Raw genomic sequence first — 19,751 nt, 5'->3', positions numbered from 1 at the left:
AATAATAATAATAATAATAATAATAATAATAATAATAATACATTGGTAATAAATAAAAACTCCAGTTGAATAGAGCTGTTGGCTAACAAAACGATATAAATAAATTAATAATGTCATAAATATCTTCCATTGTCAGTTCCAGTGTATATCAGACTGTTGACTTCAGTTGAAGATTTTGGCCAGAGCATGTTTGTCAGGTTTCCTAAGTGTGATTCCAGTGTGTGGGTGTGTGGGTGTGTGTCTGTATGTTTGTGTTTTATGAATGCTTATGAGTGTGTGTGTGTGTGTGAGAGAGAGAGAGAGAGAGTGTGTGTGCAGCAAAAGTGCTGTCATTAGATCAGTGTCTTTCGGGGCCTTTCTCTGCCTCGCTTCGTGTTCTCATAGGGTTTTGCATAGATGCCAAACGACTGATTTCCTGGCGGAAAAAAAATATATACAAATAATTTCAAAAACAACCCAACCAACACATATTCTATGTTTTAACAGCTCAGCATTTGTTTTTGCACTCCTGTTAGATTTTTTTTTTTCATTTCGTCCCTTGCAGGTGATTTTTTAAAATTTTTTTATTGTTCCTTTATAACATAACCACCACTTTTAGGTGAGTGTTGCTGTATAGCCAGCGATGTAGTGGTACTTAGGGAGGGGAAAAAATGTGAGGAGGTGTAGTAGGACGTCCTTCCACCAAAATGCAAACAATCACCACTACAAACACAAATCACACATGATAAATATTATTTCAAATCCGTTTGTTGTCTTCTTATGTGGTTTGTTTATGAAGTCCTCTTGAAATGCATGTCACTTTCAAGGGATGGGAAGCTTTTATTGCGCAAAATGAGATTGTAGTTAAGGTTTCCTTCCACTACATCCCTGACTATAACAAAAACAGACTGGATGTTGACAGGTAAAGAAAGAAAAAACACCAATGAAAACAATGAGTGAGAGGATTTATTATTATTATTATTATTATTATTATTATTATTATTATTATTATTAATAATAATATTATGTCCAGGATACTGTCCGGATCCTGGTGGGCTTATTGTCCGAAAGTGTGCCGTGGGTGATTTTGACAACAAGAGGATGCACGATGGGCTTCACTTTTCAATTGTGAAAAAACGCGTTCAGTTCATCATAGACGGGGGCCCGCTCGTGGTGTAAGTGCATGTCATGGTAAGGCAGGACGTTTTCAGAGTGAATGCCGCTCCGGGCCCCCGAGGAGCCAAACACCAGATTGTGGGCCCCTGCCGGTCTGGAGCCAGGCAGGCCAGAGTAATGCATAGAGTAGTGGTACCCCTTCTCGTTCTCCGGGGACGCAGAGCCTTGGTGCTTGAGGGAAAAGTTTCCGTTGATACACAGGGGCGGACTGAGAGGGCCCTCGTACTCGGGGCTGTTGTACTCCGGTGACCCGCTCCCACCGTACAGGGAGTCGTACGCCGAGCAATAACCGTGCGTCCTCAGCGGATGCGAGTTCGAGCCCGGCTGGCAGTGGGGGCTGGACAGACGCGCGCACTGGTACGGGTAGGAGTGCATGGAGAAGGAGCCGGAGCCGTACCTGCCCCCGTCCTGACACTGCTGCTCAGTGAGGAAGTTGCGGGAGTTCAGCTGCAGGCATCCAGCCACCAGGTTGGTAGTGGGCTGGGAGAGACCCTTGCACAGCGTCTGGACGTAGGAAACAAGATCAGGCCTCTTCCCAGAGCGCAGTATCTCCGACAAGGCCCAGATATAGTTTTTTGCCAATCGCAGCGTCTCGATTTTGGACAGTTTTTGCGTTTTGGAGTAGCAGGGCACAACTTTACGCAGATTGTCAAGCGCAGAGTTCAGATCGTGCATCCGGGTCCGCTCTCTGGCGTTGGCCTTTATCCTCCGCAGCTTGGAGCGCTCGATTCGAGCCTGGGTCATTTTGCGCTTTTTGGGGCCCCTTTTCTTGGGCCTGTCACCCTCAGTATCCTCACCGTCCTCGTCTTCTTCCACGTCGTCGTCCTCGTCGTCGTCCCCGGCGTGCTCCGAGTGCGTCCGACTGCCTCCCCTCAGGTCAGAGGCCTCCATGTCGTCCTGCGCGTCCTGGTCCTCGTCTTTGATTTTGTGGTCCTCTCCATCGCTGTCTTCCGCCCAGGCGGAGTATTTTTGCACGTCGGGAAGCAACGAAGGATCACTGAAAAGCCTCGTCAACATTGTGAATCTGTGGGGAGATGGGAGGGGGAAAAAAAATCTCAGAGGGATAGAACAATCACAGTGTGGAAGAAAACCAGTCGCACAATGCTGCTTCTCAAAAAACACAATTCTCCTTACGCAGACGAGTCTTGTATTATAACAGTGTTTGATATTTTTTTCTGTACATTAAGTCAACAGTGTAAGATAAAAGGTCACATTTGTCACAAAGGACCGAAGGACACATCTTAAGAGTGAGGAATTTCTAGAGAGACAGATTCGAGGCTTTCCGCTGGTTTACAGCTGGACGGATCCCCATTTAATTCCCTGCTGTCACTGGTTTGCCCTGTCGCGTCCTCTCGCAGCGGGTCCCAGCGGCAGGGGCCACATTACAGGTCCCCCGGGGGCCCCCGCTTTCACTCCTCCTGACGCCCATATATACTTCTGGCTGCATTCCAGCACTATTCATCCACAAGAAAATTCTTTTTAATTGCCTCGAGAAGGGATTTAATCCGGAAGCATCTGGCAAATATTTAACGAAATTAATGGGCCATATCTTTATAAATACAGATTTAACGATTGTTTCTGTTGAAAATTTATATATATATATATATATATATATATATATATATATATATATATATATATATATATATATATATATATATATATATATATATATATATATATTCTTCCAATATAACCACTTTATTAGCAGAAGTGAATTAATCACAAGGTAACTTTGACTCTGTTCCCTTCTTGCATGTTACATTTACGTTGCAGCGTAAATGTAAGGTGGGCTCTGATGCTTGCTTAATTATCTCGGGGGCTGTGCCAGGGGCAAAATCTAGTTTTTAAATCTCAGGCTCGGGAGGTTTCCACAATTAGAGGGGGAATAAAACGCAGCAACATTTAATTAACAAAACATGCATCTTGCACGAAATGGATTTCACACTTAATTCAATATGCACGAGTGCGTGATTTCAGATTTTACAAATGGAAATCGCTTGTATCCTTTTAGCTCTCGTAAAAGAAAACACACACACACACACACACACACACACACAAAACCCTTGAGTGTTTTTAAGTAATGACTGGAGAGGGGGGGAAAAGTGGACAAGTGGAGGTAAATCAAGCCTGTTATGGTCAGTTGTCCCACCCTTTAATTTGCTTCGAGTCTGACCGTACAAATCGTAAAAAAGGAGTAGAAGAAGAAAAAAAGAAATAGAAATCAGCAGTAGTTCTCCCAATAAGCTGTCGTTGACCTCCTTGTTTCAAAGCTGATTAAAAGAAAGAAAAAAAAATCTTATTTGTCTCTCTCCTTGTCTTTTGTTTATCAGATCATCACCGTCCAACCGCAGGAATCTCACCAGCAAATCAGTGTCCAGCATGATCTACTGCTATCAGAGGCTTCTCCAATCCTCAGGACTGATTCCCTGAAAAACGATCCAACAGGGGGTGAAACTGGCACAGGCCGGCTATAATAGCTTTTATCATCCAGGTAGCTTCTGGTGTCAAAAGTTGAAGGACAAAGCTGGCAGAGCCACATTATTGCCGAGCTACGTGCCTGACCAGGCTTGTGCCGTCAGCGTGATATTTTGTTCTTACATCGCTCGCATTGCGTTGGATGGATGCGAACCTGCTAGAACAATTAGATGATTAGATGTCCATGTGGATCCGTGCCAAAAGAGCCTGCAAATTACAAGCGACGTGCATGCGTAAAAATTTGTTTGTCTCATACATCCATACATTTTGGATTCAGCGTCTCAGATTTTATCATTTCATTTACTTATTTAGATAAATAACAATAATAATAATAATAATAATAATAATAATAATAATAAAAACAATTGACGTGACTTACCTTTGCTTTCGCTTTTCGCGGCGGACGGGAGGCGAAAACAGAGAGGATGAGGGGAGAAAAAAAAAACACGCGCTTCGGTTTCAAACCATCTTCGGGGACGCAGGAGCGAGCGAAGCACCGCTCTCCTTCAGCGTGCAGGTGCGGGAGGCGCGCGGCTGTCGTTTACTGTCGCTGATGGGTCGCTCGGTGCGTCCTCCTGTCCCGGCGTCCTGGCGCGTCTGCGTGTGCATGCGTGAGGGCATGTATGCATGGATGTAAACGCGCGCGCGTGTGTGCGCGAGTGTGGCGAGTGTGTGTGTGTGTGTGTGTGTAGGTGCGTGCGTGCGTGTGTGTGTGTGTGTGTGAGAGAGAGAGAGAGACAGACAGACAGAGTGACTGAGATCGAGAGAGAGAGAGAAAGAGAGAGAGGGATAGTGTGTGTGTCAGTGCACGTATGGCAACCGTGAGCTACCGGGGAAGGGGTTACATACCAGCTAAGGCTGCGATGCCAGCGCCCATATGGCTGGCACGTCACCGGCAAGAGCCATCACATGAGAGCCCGGTGATTGACATGCGCCCGCATTCGGAGAGATTTGCCCTCCCGGGGGAAGAGAGACTCACAGAGAGAAAGAAGGAAAGGAGAGAGAGAGAGAGAGAGAGAGAGAGGATGTGGAGGGGGAGGTGGAGGAGGAGATGGAGATGGTGGTGGAGGAGGAGGAGAAGGAGGAGGAGGGCTTCGCCATCTGTCACCGCGGCAGCGCTCACACAGCCAGAAAAAAAGAGAGGAAAAACAGAAGAGAAAGGGAGAAAATAAAATGAAGGAACAACAAAACTCATCATTTCTGACCTGAGCTGCTGCCTCCAGACATGTAGGCCACTTTTTAAAATCCAAATTTCTCATCCACCTGCCAAACGCACTGTTAATGGCCAATAAGTGAGTGGGATGCCGCAATCACCACAAGGAAGATGCTACTAAAAGCTATAAATACAGACATGTGAGTATGGTGAGGTCGATGTATAATATGGCGAGATCAGCCTCAGTTTTATGTGTGAAATATGCTTAAGTGACAGCACAGTAAATAAGCCTTGACCTCATCTTAATCAGAAACAAGTGCAGCTATGAAACCCACTAGCCAAGCAATTAATTATGCTCATGTACAAGTTTTCAGTTTGAAAAGATGAAAAACAATGCTGCATTAAGCCCATTATGAAGCTCTTTACCAAATCAACACTGAATAAGCTGGATTTAGTTTTGATTCACCCTACAACACATATTTGGTTCCTTCATGCCTGAGTGGGAGCAGGGGGGAGGGGGTGGGGATGAATTATAAGTGCATTAAGGCCATGGAACAGAAGGCATATTGTTTATTTATTTACCTAATTGGATCAAATTATACCTTCATGAAATTCAGAGGAACGGCAACCAAAACCAATTGTGATTTGTTCTGACTCTTCTGGGCCTGGCTCCGGCTGAGGCCGACCCACTTGCCAGAGTCTCCGATGAAATCATATTAAAACGTGTGACGCCGCGCACAGACAGGCGGACGTCTATGGGTAGCTGCTGTCGGAGAGCTTGCGATTTCTGCAGTGCTGAGTGAGGGCTGCCAGCAGCGGGGAGGCACGCACAGCGAGAGCGTGAGACCCAGGTGTGCATGTCCACGAGGGATGTATGAAAAATGAGGAGGAAGAGGGGGCGCAGTGGAGGATGACAAGGAATTGATGCCGGTTGGAGCTGGCAGAGGTGCCCGAGAATAAGGAGGAGGCATGTTGGCACATGAACGGAGGAGACGCAAGAATTCCTGCTTCCCTTCAGTGTGTCTGGTTTTGCGGCATTGTGTCCTTCCCAGCTCTGAGATCTCTCTATTAAGGAGGTATTATCGAAGTTAATGTGCTAGAAATGAGCTTGATGACCACAAAGTCCAAGTTGGCATGAGCAGACCCACTGGGCTGGGCGAGCGGGGACCATGGTGGCTGAGAAATAGCTGATGGAAGCTCATCATGTCCTTGGGCTTGGACCTCTGCAGACACAACTCAGGGGCCTTTCGGAGGTTGCAGGGGGTCATCTGTGGGGTCACCAGCGGCACAGCAGCTGTGGCGGGAGTGCAGACTCACTAATGTGTCTCCTCCCTTATGGGATTAGCCTTGATGATAACCTGGCACTACCCCAGACCACGTTGGTGTGATTGTGTCAGCTTGCGAGTGTGTAGAGGAGCATCAAGCGGCACCATCAGCCAAAGCGGATGCCCTATCCTTCCTCAGCTGCGCCGTGTGGGGAGGTGTGGGGGACTGGATAGCAGCGGTCAATTGAGAAAAGTAGGGGATGGGGTTTATTCTCAACAAGTTCCAAACAACCTTCGGGTCACCTTGCCAAAATAAATGCTAAATGTCAACAGCTCGAGTTTAGCCAGCAGTGGGCTCAAAGCAGCACCAAATCAGGGAGACTTTGATCTGATATTCAAACGCCCGAGGGGAGATTGTTCGGATTTGTGGCATTTTAGAATCACTTTGCGTCCGTTTTGAAGGCGGATTAGTCTAAGTAAGGGCCACCTGCTGTGCTTTTCATTGCACGCAATCAAAATGCAGAAAATGAAGCTCCCTCTCTTTAAGATATCGGATTCTCAATAGTCAAATGACGTCGACTCGCATCTCAGAGCTGTCAGTAAACACCTCCTCCATCTTCATCCTTCCCCCGCATCCGCCTCATCTCTCGCAGACGTGTGAGGTGATGACCTGCTCTTCAGTTGTCTTTCTGTGAGAAGTGCAAACTTCTACATGCGTAGAAAAACACGCTCACATACAACACACACGGGGACCATCCCCCTCCACCCCCCCCAGACTCCCGGACCCCAGCTGCACTCTCTTCTCGTCAGCCTCCTAATTGCATATGCACAAATGCAAATGCCTATTAATTAATTACTTGACTAATTAGTGCAGTGGTATTTTAGGGCGATAAATCAAGTGGAGATGGGGCCGAGGCTGGCGGGGCAGGAGGGAGACCGAAGGGAGTGCGTTTACAGTGGTGAGGTGCTGTGAGAAGTACCTGCAAGGTCCAGGGCTCCTGAAGTCAGAAGCTGGTTAAAAATGTTTGACAGGTGACTGAGTCAGGTGAGTGCTCTCTGTTGCGAGAGAAGCAGGGACTCAGGGGAGGACATTAAGGCTGAAAAGTGACCTCTGCTCCCCCGGCTGTGCTGTTTCCTGGCACGTGGCCAGACCTGCACGCTCCCTACACCCATTTCCACAAAGATAAAAGCATGCATCAGCTACACAAAACTCAGCCTATACCAATGCAAATCTATCCTTATGGCGTGAATCTTGTACAATAATCCACCGAAAGGGAGCTGAGAGACAGATTTGATAATTCCGGCATCTGTGATTTGAAGGTAGGTGAATTATTCTGGAATCCTGGGTAGTTTTTGTATTCACCGGTGTGTGTTGGGTGTCTGAACGTGTGCCCGTAGGTGTGCCAGGCCCCCGCCACAGATAGGTACCCACGGAGCTCTCCGGATTGAAATATTCATCTCGGTTTGCTTGCCCAGATAGTGTGGTCCTAATTGCAGCATCAGAAAGCTCCACCTCTTCCTCTTGTCAAGACTTGGCTGCAGCAGAGAAGGATCTCACGTGGGAGCGGTATGCCTCTGTAAGTAACTGCGTGCACGCCTCGGTGTGGGTTTACACGCTCGTGGATCTGTCCTTCTTTCCAACGTCGCTCATTCACAAATCCAACACGCAACAGCTCCAGGAACACATTTCTCTCTCAAATGTTTTCGTGTCATTTGTCTGTCTTTTCTCTCAAGTTTCAGCTTTTCTGCTCATCTCATCCTCGGTATCTGTGGCAGAGTTCAGTTTTGGACTGTTGATCTGTCTGTCAACTCGTCTCATCCTGTCAACGTGTCCGTCCACAGGGTGAGCGTTTCATTAGTTCCTGTGCCAACCCTACCCCTTGCCTGGCCAAGCTGAACCATCTTGTGGGAGTTTTGGCTTTTAATTATAGTAAGAGGGGATTAATTATGGCAGTAGAAACAAGGGGCCATGCATTATTGATGCTATGAGTGAAGGGCTGGAGGGGGTAGAGGGTGCTAATTAAATCACTGCCCTACTGCCATGTCCTCCTCTGTCTCTTCCTCCGCCGTATCTTCCACCTGCTACATCCCTTACTTTATATGTCTGTATCAACAACACATGACTTTTCCTTTGTTGTTATTTTCAATATATTCACAAGAAAATTTAAAAATTGTTTGATAATGCCCGGATTTTCATGCATTCCCTTACAGCTTCCTATTTTCTTTACCCTTACATTCAAAGTTTAGGAAATTATTCCATTTGTTTGGAGGATGCCTCTTTGAAGGGATCATTCCTTTTGTCAAATGTCTCTATATGAAGTAGAAATTGTTTTCATTTCAAATGACAACCTCATTTCAATTAAAAACCTCTGTTTAATAAGTAATTTTAGGACATGAGGCGAGCGTTTTAATGGGAAAATGTAGGGAAAGGATGCCATCTAGTGGTACCTAGTGGTTATCAAACTTTTCAGAAGAGAGTGCCTCGGTTTTCCGAGCAATTATAACCAATTTAGACATTTTATACAAAGATGAGTCTTTTTTTAAATCATTTGCTGCCACAAACAAATAAGTAAAATATAATAAAATTCTTCCCTATCAGCCCTGCAAATTCTATGGTGAAAACAATACTAATATCCCCTGAATTCAAAATTCAAACATGGTTTCCTCACTAATCTATAAGCTAAAAACAAAACAAAACAAAAACAAACAAAAAAAAACTGTATAACTACTGCATGTTTAAAATGTGGTAAAAACGGCATCAATAAACTTTTTTTAAATTTTATTTTTTTCAGTTTTGGTAGTTTATATCTCATTGACTTTTGTCCATATACAAATACACAAGTACATCCTCTACTAGCACTGGTCCTATAGGGTCTCAAAATGAAGAGAAATAATTTTCCATTGATTTGTATTTCAAAAAGCAGCCAGCTTGATTATTGAGGAGAACAGATGGTTAATTCTCAGGAACTTGCAGCTTGAGTTGAATTTTACATTTTACTCCTAGCAGATTTCCGTTTTAATTAGTCTTTTTAATTTACCAACTTATTTCTTCCAACAGGAAATAATAATAAAATTTTAAAGAGGCCCAGTGTATCGGATGTGATTAATTTTAGAAAATAATCCCTAATGTAAATCTGCCAGGGTCTTAATGATTCTAGGGTTTAACTACACAAAAATATGCAAGTTATTTGTTAGAAATGGCAGTAAACATGAGTAAAAGCTAGATCTTGTTTGCTGTCACTGTTTTCTCAGTCCAAAAGCATGGATGTTATGTTAACTGGAGATTCTGAATAATGTTTGTGAATAATTTTCAGTTTGCACCTTTTGACCCTGTTCAGAGTTTACCACTCCACTCACCCACTGACCTCTCGATCAAGCGCAGCTCCGCCTTCAGTCCTGACAAAGGATAAGCAGGAGTCGATGTTGGATGTTAGGCTGTTATAAACCTAACTTGTGTGACAACTTGAGTGCTTTTGGAGGACTCCTGTTAGTGTTTACTTATTTTTCAGACGTGCTATCCACCCAAGTGACCTGTAAAGCCTTTAAAATGACAGAAAAATTGAATAAACAAAATACTTTCACTTTGGAACTTGTAATTAGATGTATCCACCAGTAGATGGTGCTGATTCCTTCCTTTTTCAGACAAGCGGAGCCATCGCAGTCGATGCTGAATCTGCTGACGTGCAGCCATCCCAGGTGAGCCTGAGTGCGGCCTGTGAATACAACCTGTTTATTGTGTGGTTCCTTATACAACAGGATGAAGGGGGGATGAGTGAGGAGTCCAGTCGGGTGTTGACCGATGAGCTCTCCCTGCAGAATCACCGCCTGTTACACTGGAACAAAGCCTCTTTTTGAAACCAAATAATGGATTTGTTTTAACCATTTATTGATGTTTTCCTTCAAAGTCTTTTGTAAATGTAACAGCTTATTACTGCAACCAGAGCAAAATGTGGAGAAGATAAGATTAGAGTAAAAACACACACAAAAAAAGCAAAGTATTTTACTTGATCCCTACCCAGAATGCATTTGGGCCTTATAGTAGCTCAGATATCATCTGCTGGAGGTCTGAATTATTTGCATAACAGGGAAGTTTTTGTGTGCTGCAGCTCCACTGGTCCAAGATGTCTTGTTCGGGAGAAGATAGAGTTACCGCCTTTTCCATCTGCCTTTAGAGCTTGCTTGGGATGTCTCCAACATCTCTGTAAGTGTGTGTGTGTGTGTGTGTGTGTGTGTGTGTGTGTGTGTGTGTGTGTGTGTACATATGTTACTCTACACTACACATGTCAAACATTGTGCACATCTCGTTCCTGCACGCCGTTGGAGCTGTCACTTCTGTGGCTGCAAGTACGATCTATCTTCAGCAGGTTTTTCCCTCCGCACTGCCAGACCAGTGATTTAATGACGCCCCTGCAACAAAATGTGTAAACATACACAAACAGAGCTCAGTAGAAATAGAGGTGGAAGCCACAGAGGTCTGCAAGCAGATGAGTTTAGTCACTAATAATGTGCGTGTGTGAAAAGCTAGCTTTGCATAGGCAAATGTGACATAACTTAATTGGAGACAGAAACAAAGACTCCCCCCGGGAGCATTCAGACGCACAAACACAGTGCAGGTGGACCAGCAGGTTTTACGTAACCAAGTTTTCTAAAAATAACTAAGTGAATAGTAATAAATCAACTGGAAAAACCCTTTGTATGCTAAAGAAAATTACTTTGATTTCTATTTTTTTTTTTTTTTTCATCCTTGTCAGCAATGGGTTGTAATTTTGTGTGTGGGGATTTTACAATGCATGGCTGCTCTGGAACGTTTGTGTAATAGATTTGAAAGCCTACCTGACACCTTCTCTGTCTTGTAATTCATTCAGTCAGTGTGGGGGTAGAAGGATGTTTGTAACATTTGATACTTTTTCACGGTTTGTTGCCTCTGCACAGCGCTGTGGTCGGTAAACTGCAGCAATGACGTCAAAGTAACTGTGCACAGAAGCTCACTATAGTAGATGTTGCTGGAATTTTGTCATTTAATACATTTTATAGAAATCTGACTCTCTGGACTGAGGTTTGAGTCAGAAAAGGTGACCATCATTTAGATTAAATAATGTCTGTATTCAGCCATTTTTGATTAAATGGAAAAAATAAATGCAAATCTCATTTAGAAACTGAAAATTGAGAGGAAAAGTGAGTGAATTTCAAAAATATTAAAAATTCCTTGCATCAAGGAAATATGACAACACTGATCATCATATAGGGTCATGTTCAATTAAAATACATGTTTTAATTCTTTTGCCAGTTTAAAAGTACAATTTGAAAATAACAGCTATTAAGTAGGAGTTGAACATATTTTGTGTGTTTAAATAATCTATTAAACGAAACCTTTCAATAATATAACATCCTAACTGATGCATTTTTAGAGTCACTTTTTTGTTTTACTGTTAACATTTTTTAATGTTCTCCTGTTTAAACATTTCTTCAGACATTTCTGAAAGTTTTTTTTTTAACTTTTAAGATGACTTTTTCCTCATTTTCCTGCTCAATTTCGGAGGAATGTTTATTTATTACGCCACTTAATTCTGAGCTATGATTCATTTCCACGAGAGACAATCGGTTCAAAGACGATGCATCTCTCCAGGTGGACTTCTTCTTCCTGTTTCTCACGGACAGGGTTTCATCCATTGTTCATTGACACAGTTTTTTTATGGTTCTTCCATCCTACTTTTGTGAATTGTTCTACCAGTTTATCCTGCAGTGTAAGCTTTCATGGTCAACATAAAAAGAATGGCAAAAGCAGCCGTTATGTAAAATAAATAAATAAATAAATAAATAAATAAACCTGGAAAGTATTTCATAAAATGCAGAGAACTATTGATGAAGATGATTTTGCAAAACAAACATTGTTTGCTAAGTTACATAATATTGAGATAAGTCTAGATAATGAATCTTTCATGGTTTGACAGAAACATTTTATGTATGAAATGGGTAAACCTATAATAACATATACATTTCAACCAGAAAGATAGCTTAACAATGCCTTTTTAGGTCTAGTTATTATAAAAGGCTTTTCCTTGCATGCTGATAAAACAGTTTTCAAATAGCAAGCATGCTCTAGTTAGTCATTCCCTTATCATTTGCCAAAAATTACTCAATCTTTAGTTTGATTAAAAACTAGAATGCTGCTGCGGCTTGTAGAGAGCTGGACTCTTGCACAGAGCCCTATTACTCATTCCCCTTGAAAAATTGCACAATTCTTGCCGATCACACTGCAAGTTATGCAACCACTGCGACTGGGAAAGATTTATTTGTTTTTGAACTGTGTGAGGGATGTGTCAAACTTTGCATAAACAAGCCACATAAATTAGTTTTCATCTTTGAAAGGGATGGGCTTTGTTGACTCAAACCCCGCTTCAAAAAAAAAAGAAAAAAAGAAAAGAGATTAAAATAATGAATAAATAATGCTCTCACCAGCGGGATAAACATTCAGATTATTCTTAAGTCTAAACTCTGCACTCTGTAAATGCTGAAACACTCCCAGTGCACCAAATCTACCTTGACCTTCTATATTCTCTGCCCACAAAGCCCCTCTAGCCTCCTATACCATCCCTCCTCCACCACATCCTCCTCCTCTACCATCACCAAAGCCATCTCCTTCATTCCAGTCCATGTCAAAGCTCAAATCTGCCCCCGGGCCAAATCCACCACTCTGCACTGTCTAAATCCCTCTGCCATGTGAGTGAAATAACAGCTAGCTTTCAGTCCCTGGAAGTAGCGATGAAATGCCTCTTCTCTCTACATGTGAGCCGAAATCTCTGCTCTCCATATAACTATTAAAACTGTATCATCTTGTTTTAAATGAGAAGACTTGTTCCTTTTTGCACTCTTGCTTTATTTCACAGACGTTTGTTTTCTTTGACACCACCGGGCTTTTCTAACATCAACACGTGTCGGCCGCTGTGTGTACAGTACCTTGCTAAAGTTTTCCTACCCTTGGGATTGACCCAGATAGTCTAAAACCAAATGGACATGTGTGAAGTGAAAGAAAATGGAAACATTTTCAAATTTTTTAAGGGGGAAAAAAAAAATCCATGGAAAGAAATGCAGGGTGGATTTTGGTCCTTTTTCTTCTACCGTAAATGCAATCTGGTTGCATCCAGCAGTCATATAATGAGGGAGTAGCTGCCCATTTAAAGTGACAGGCCAGGCAAGGAAAAACATCATAAATGGGAGGTTGATGAAAAGTCTGGAGGGGCTCCAGAAATCCACAGCTCAGGTGGGGTAGTCTGTTGAAAAGATCACATTTTAATCCAAAAATCTAAACATAATCTATGCAATAGACCAAACCAAATGTAAACCTTTTGGCCTGCATGCAAAATGCTACCAGTGGTAGAAGACAAACACTGCACATTACTGTGAACATGCTGTCCCCACGGTGATGTGGTACGGGCAGCATCATGCTGCGGGGGAGCTTTCTTGCATCAGTGAAGCTGGCATTGAATGAAACTCAATCGCATCTATAGAAAGACATGAAAATTGATACTCATAGAAGCTCCTCACCAAATCAGATTTATTTTACAACAATTAATGGGTCAAACATTTCAGCCTGCAGATGTGCAAAGTCAGAAGAGACACAAATTGTAAAAGACAAAGTGTGAGGTCCTTTCTGCACAACTTTGTTTTTAATTAAATCCTGATGAAGTACATTGTTGTTGAAATGTGGCAAAATGGGTAACACTGAGTGCTTGGAATGCATGGTATTATTTTTTACTTAATGTTCCTTGTTTTTGTTTTGTTTTTTTAATAAGCTGCTTTTCTCCCATTCAGAGCGACGCCTCGTTACAAATCTGTTGAAATGTCAGCAAGTTTCGCTGCTGGACGTTCACTTCCTCCGAATCCCTCCGTCTGTTTCTCTCTCTGTCTCCTCCACCTCTATGCATAAATCGCTCATTCACAAACAAATGGGGCATGAGATTTTATACATTAATATACAAAATCAACATATAAAATTCAACTTCAGTGTACCTCCCCCTTCCTCTCTTTTCTCTCCTCCCTCCTATTAATTCTGACCACTCCCTCTCCTGATGTCTCCACCTCTTTTTCAGCTGCTGGCTCCTCCCATCCTCCTCCTCTTACCCACCTACCTCCCTGCAACACAGCCAGATCTGAGGACATGCCTCAGTCACTCTTGCCTCACAGGTTTTAAGCGAGAGCACACAGGCACAGGCAGAATTAAACATCAAAGTGACAGAAGAGAACAGCAGCAGTGGGAAAGTGGACAGGAGGCAGGAAGAAATACATGCAAGTGTGCTTTTCTTTCTTAGTTTGTTTTTTTTCTTTAAAGAAAGTCTGACAGTGCAGAGCTGAGGCAGGAGCAAGAGGCTGCCAGGAGTGGGACTACCCAGCTGTGGGAGGTTCCTCCAGAGAGGGTGCAGAGATCATTTGGCCTCCACTGGGAGTCTGAGCCCCGGAAATCCAGAAACATGGAGCCCTCCATGTCAACCGAGGTCGAGGGAGAGCACAAGGAGAGGAAAAAGATCCAGTTCGCTGTGCCGGCCTCCGCTCCCACCAACCTGGACCCTCGGCAAGTGGAGATGGTGAGCTGTCAGTGTGCAGATTACGTTTTGATCCATGAGGACAGATCAGCGTAAGCTGTTAAATTGTTTTTAGTGTTTAAAAACTAAACCTAAATCCAGCTGCTCTCAGCCTTTTTGAAATATAAACACTTTTTTTTCCCCCACAGAACTGAGTTTTAGGCTTTGAGTCTTCCTCTCTATTGAAAAGCTATGATGACATTTCCCTCCCTCCACTTCCTTACAAGATTAATGCCTCACCGTCTCTTCTTGTTTTGACCCTTTTCACAACGTGACATTAACATGAAAGTCATCGTCCGGCTCCTCTGTGGCAACCCTGCCGACATTTTATCACTTGACTGTCATGGCTCTTATTTTTCTGTCAAACCTTTTAACCTGTGCTTTTCTGGTAAATCCTTTGTCACATGAAAAACAACACGCTTTTTTGTTGTTGTTGTTTGACAGAATATCTCTGATCTCTGATTCAGCTGTAAGGCTAAAGACTTTTATTATAGATCAGGGATAAGTAGGCCAAAGTGGTCTGGAAGATTGAGGCCAATGGCTCACTCCCTCTGAGAGTTTGAAGAAAGACGAGGTGGGATAATAAGAGGGAGATGCGTTTTGTGACAGAAGGTGAGGACGCAAAGGCGACCTGTGGGTTCATCTGTCTGTGGGGTCGACTCCCTTATCGACTGGCCCTGATTCCCTGTTTGCATAAAAGAGGCTCTTAATGAGCAGGTCCGACCTGCGAGCACACTCTGTCTTTTGTTTTCATATGCCCGTTTCACACTACGTGTTCTGCACTGATAAGAAAATTCTCACAAAAAATGCAGAGGCCTTGCAAAAACAGAGCATCTTTGCAATGCCTCATGAGACTTCCACTTCACACATCCATGCACTCTGATCTGTGCCACCACTTCCAAATAACCACAGGACATCAAGATACCATATGTACCACAGTTTTTTTTTTTTTCGTTTTCAAAGATGGACTCATTTCCGGACTCTCTTTGCTTAATCTCCGCATGACTGACCACTAATTTCTAGCCTCGCAGATTTTAAAAGCTGTGTTCAGGTGTGTGCGTCAGTTAGGAACTGAAATTCAGTAAAGGATCCGGTCAGTCCGTAACCGATCACCTGGATCCCGGTGAATGAATTCAGGTCGTTGCAGCACATTTGCTGTCCGGGGAGCACAGGAAAACAGAAGGGGCATTTAGGAGAGCATGTGTTTACGCGTGTTTAAAAGCTGATAGCATCTACTTGAGTTTTATGGGATTCTCCAGGGACGTGTGGGTCGGCAGGGAGCGACAGTCAGCAGCACTCATTTCATTCCCTTCCCCTCCCATTGCAATTACTGTCCCTTACCGGTCCGCGTTTTGCTACTGAGTAGCAACTTGTTTCACAACAAGCAGCCCCTCACTGTTCTTTCCGATGGCATTTAAATCCCAAAACCACAATCGACTGAATTGCTCTTGTTACTATAGAGACAGCCTGTGCAACTATGTCACAGAACGCTCCCCCGCAGCCGGGATGTAAAAGGTCAGCTTTAATGGACAGATCTATCTGGTGGGGGGGGGGGACAGCTTGTTTACAACAATGCAATATTTTGGATATGTTAGGCGTGAACGCTTGGAGAGAGACGCTTCCGTACCTCCCACTCAGTGAGATGTGGGAGAAAGCAACAGCTATTTGCTCTGAGCAAATCATCCTGCCCAAATTCCTGGACGTCTTCTTATTAACACTGAAGCAATCTTATTTCTCTCGACTGACTCATTCAACCAGTCGTCAGATAATATCATTGTTTAAGCTCGCTCTTTATAATTAGAGGTTATCTTACTTGTGTCGACTGGGACTCCCAGAGCAGCCTTGAAGTCCAGATTGGTTTCAACGAAGCCGAGCTGAGCTGCACATTTATTGGAATAAAATACTTCAGAACTTAATCAAGACGGAGAAAATCGTGTTTTGTGCTATTTTCCCCGTCTGTTTGTGACTGTTTTGTTACTTTTACCTGCGTAACCTGATAAAATAAAGTTATATTTGACTAAAATTGTGTGAGGATCTAATAAAACGTAACCAATCCTGCCCACCCGTGTTTCGGCACACAGATAGGTCAAGAGTGCAAGAGATTAAAAAGTAGCTGTTTGTTTGCTTTCATATGAACATCCCATTTTTAATCCATTTTGTTTAATATGATGTTTACCCAATCTTTAAACTACTATCACTTCAGAACTTCTGGGAAGGTTTTCCACAAGGTCTGAGTGTTTTTTGAGTTTTTTTTTATTATTTTATTTTCCTTTTGAAGTGCATTTCAGAGGTCAGACACTCATGTCGGACAAGCAGAACTGGCTTGCAGTCTCTGCTCTAATTCATCCCAAAGGTGCTCTGCTGGGGTAAGATCTGGGTGCAGAGCAGTCAGTTTCTTTCACACCAAACTTGCTCTTCTGTGTCTCGTGATAAGGAGTTCGTTCTGGCAAGACACTTCACCTGCCTCGCCTCCTGGTGGTGTTCAGAGGCCGTCTGACCACCAGCAGGAGCCACTATGTGGCTGTAGTTCAGCTTTTTTTGTGTTGATTTGGCGTATTTTTCCAATGTTTACACTGGCGTTTAAATCCTTCCGCTGCCCAAATCATGCCTGCTGGGCTAACAGGTCAATCTAAATCGCATTTATGTGTGCACACACGGCTGTATGTCTTTGTGTGTTAGCATGTGGTGGCTGGGCTGATCAGAGATATCTCTGAGGAGTGTTGCGCAAGTTCCCATTTAACAAGAAGTAGTTCTGAGTTCAGTTTAAATAGGTCAACACTAAATAAATTCAACTTCACAGTTCGAACATTCTGAAATGATTAGATGGTCCCAACATTGGCTCTTCCATGTTCATTCATAGTTATTGTTGTGAAATAAAGGTTTTGACTCTGTGTGATGCAGCAGTTAGCATAGCGATTAAACATTTTTCCTCTAGCTACCAGTAACAAAAACAACAATGCTCCTTAAAGTTACCATTCCACTTAGGAAAGTTGGAGATTTCTGAGGAGCCCCAAGTTTTGATATTCATGATTGCTTGTACACAAATAAAGAGTTGTTGGCGTAAACTTTCCTTTTTCTTTTTTTTTCTTTTGACAGTTTGCATTTTTTTTAAAACCAGTGGCACACAGCCTCTTCTATGTTGTAAACACACTCCCTGCCAACAGCCGGCTCCCACAAAGAGACATCAGAATGTTGTGATTGTTAGCATAGGAGAGTTTTGTTTATATCATTACGTTTAAAACAAGAGGAGAGGCATGAGTTTTCAATAATGGCTTCCCACAGACACAGATACGTTGATCACCAGGTGCTTACCTTTGAGGGAAAATGTCATAACTGTTTCCAGCATACTTAAGCTCAAGTTTAAAACAATTTTATTATTTTTTTTATTCATTAGATTAGAACAATGCACATTAATAAAAAGACTATAATTCCTGGCAGTTTAAATAGGCAGGAATTAGCACATAAGCTAATTTAAAGTGCAATTTTATGACAAAGTTAAAGTTTGTCGAGTAGTGAGATATAATTTAAATGCAATGGATGGATGGCAAATACCTCTTAAGATGATAAATTTAGGTGTAAGGGACAAGAAAAATGTGTTATTACGTTAAGTCTTGGTTTATTTCTATGCCCAAGCAGAAACATACACACACACGCACACACACACGCACACGCATGCAGACACAACTTCTGTTTTGCTGTTGTATTTTTTAACAGTGTCATGCTCACTTGCATAATCCTTATTTTTCAGTGCCATCGTTGGTATCCTGTCTAACATCTGAATTTCTTCTTGAAATCCTCTCAGATGGACAGAATTCATTACATTTAGAGATCAGGAGAAACGTTTTTATTGTCTGGGACGTTATGGATAAAAAAAAAAATCCCATTTTTCATCACAAACCCCACTCCAAACATGCTAATACTGCATGCTTATCAAGTGATAAGCATGCAAAGTAATGTGCATAATGGACAGAGATTAGGGTCGTGGCACTGACAGTATACCTTCATGAGGACATGCCTTTCCTCCTTTGACTCCATCTGGCCTCGTAACTGACATAAAACTCAGAATAAAAGAGAGATTATCAAAGGACAGAAAAGGGCATCGGCCCAAAAAGCTCCCAACAAAAACCTCGTATCACCCCGGACGTTTTATGGCAGCCTAGCCCTCCAAGTCCTGCCATAAAATCCCTCATGCCCCTCAGAAAACCGACCACCACCACTTCAAGTTTTACGTCACTGTGGGTTAAACATCAAACAGTGACCTTTGATGCGCTGAGTATTTGTGGGTAAACATTGGCAGTGTGGAGGACCGTCAACAAGAAGTCGCAGAAAGAACGGCACGCTTCAAGCTGCCATCTTTTCCAACAAGCAGGCTGGTGGGGAATGTCGCCGTAGTGGCCTGACTCTAGTTTGCCCAATGATGCGATCTGTTTAATTTATGAGCTGCTATTATTTATGTTCCTGACGAGTTTTCCTTTGCCCGAAAACAGTTTGTAGATGTTTGTAGTGGCAAAAACTAATTGGCATGAAAGCTAATAAGCCACACTTTGTAATTATTATTTGGACGCGATCAATAACTCTCTGTTTTGCTGCGGCTTACATTTGTTTTTGTTCCTTCTAGTTTTTGACAGTTCTGGCATTTTGATTTCTTAATGACTCTGAATTAAGAACATGCCAGTGGCTGATGTGAAACTTTCCTTTCATGTTCTTTTTCCATTTTAATTAAGGAGCGTGGCTTCTGTGAAAGGCAGCGTTTGTGTGTCACTTCAATAAGCGTGGCCTCTTCCAGATTTTGACCATTGTCTTGGCTGCTATGCCTTGAAATGTAAAGTGTAAACAGCTAAGAAACATAAATATTGAGAGAAAAGTCTTCTGATTACACTGTACACAAAGAGCTGCAAATCCACCATAATACCCTCTTTTCTTGTGCTTGTGAGAGAACATGACAAAAACCTGACAGGAGGCCTCCAAAGCTGCAGCACGGCCTCTTAGCCTTCGGTCCAATGGTTTGTACTTGGTTTATAGAGGTTTTCCCACTTAGTGCCTAAATTTAGGTCAGATCAAGTTGGGCTGTATTCAGATGTGAAGAAATAAAAGTCATTCTGTTTTGTCTGCGTCTTTTAT

General features: G+C 42.8%; 2 protein-coding genes across 7 annotated transcripts in view; one reads left to right on the top strand and one right to left on the bottom strand.

The window, feature by feature from the left end:
- Positions 1–528: 528 nt before the first annotated feature.
- Positions 529–4,362, bottom strand: LOC103142167 (neurogenic differentiation factor 2). 2 transcript variants are annotated; one of them, XM_007558076.2, is made up of 2 exons: positions 4,013–4,362; positions 529–2,179 (listed from the first exon to the last, which is right to left on the bottom strand). In XM_007558076.2, the coding sequence occupies exon 2, from the start codon at positions 2,170–2,172 to the stop codon at positions 1,102–1,104; it is 1,071 nt and encodes a 356-aa protein (XP_007558138.1). In that variant the 5' UTR covers positions 2,173–2,179; positions 4,013–4,362; the 3' UTR covers positions 529–1,101. The 2 variants fall into 2 exon arrangements, with proteins under 2 accessions (XP_007558138.1, XP_016529862.1); XM_016674376.1 differs by lacking the exon at positions 4,013–4,362 and adding an exon at positions 3,519–3,949.
- A 5,789-nt stretch (positions 4,363–10,151) lies between these two features.
- Positions 10,152–19,751, top strand: part of ppp1r1b (protein phosphatase 1, regulatory (inhibitor) subunit 1B) — a 28,729-nt gene continuing 19,129 nt past the window's right edge. For 2 of the 5 annotated variants that reach the window (XM_016674379.1, XM_016674378.1), the window contains exons 1-2: positions 10,152–10,252; positions 14,381–14,633. In XM_016674379.1, the coding sequence (XP_016529865.1) occupies positions 10,236–10,252; positions 14,381–14,633 (270 nt within the window). In that variant the 5' untranslated portion in view covers positions 10,152–10,235. Of the gene's footprint in view, positions 10,253–14,179; positions 14,634–19,751 lie in introns of those variants that run through there. The other 3 variants (XM_007558075.2, XM_016674377.1, XM_007558074.2) reach the window with 2 other exon arrangements.

This window comes from Poecilia formosa, unplaced genomic scaffold (genome assembly GCF_000485575.1).
Source record: "Poecilia formosa unplaced genomic scaffold, Poecilia_formosa-5.1.2 Scaffold94, whole genome shotgun sequence".
NCBI classification, from domain to species: domain Eukaryota; kingdom Metazoa; phylum Chordata; class Actinopteri; order Cyprinodontiformes; family Poeciliidae; genus Poecilia; species Poecilia formosa.
This window is presented reverse-complemented; position numbering and strand designations above follow the sequence as displayed.

Bases quoted from the DNA above. Each gene is read 5' to 3' on its own strand.
- LOC103142167 (XM_007558076.2), bottom strand. From the start codon at position 2,172: ATGTTGACGAGGCTTTTCAGTGATCCTTCGTTGCTTCCCGACGTGCAA.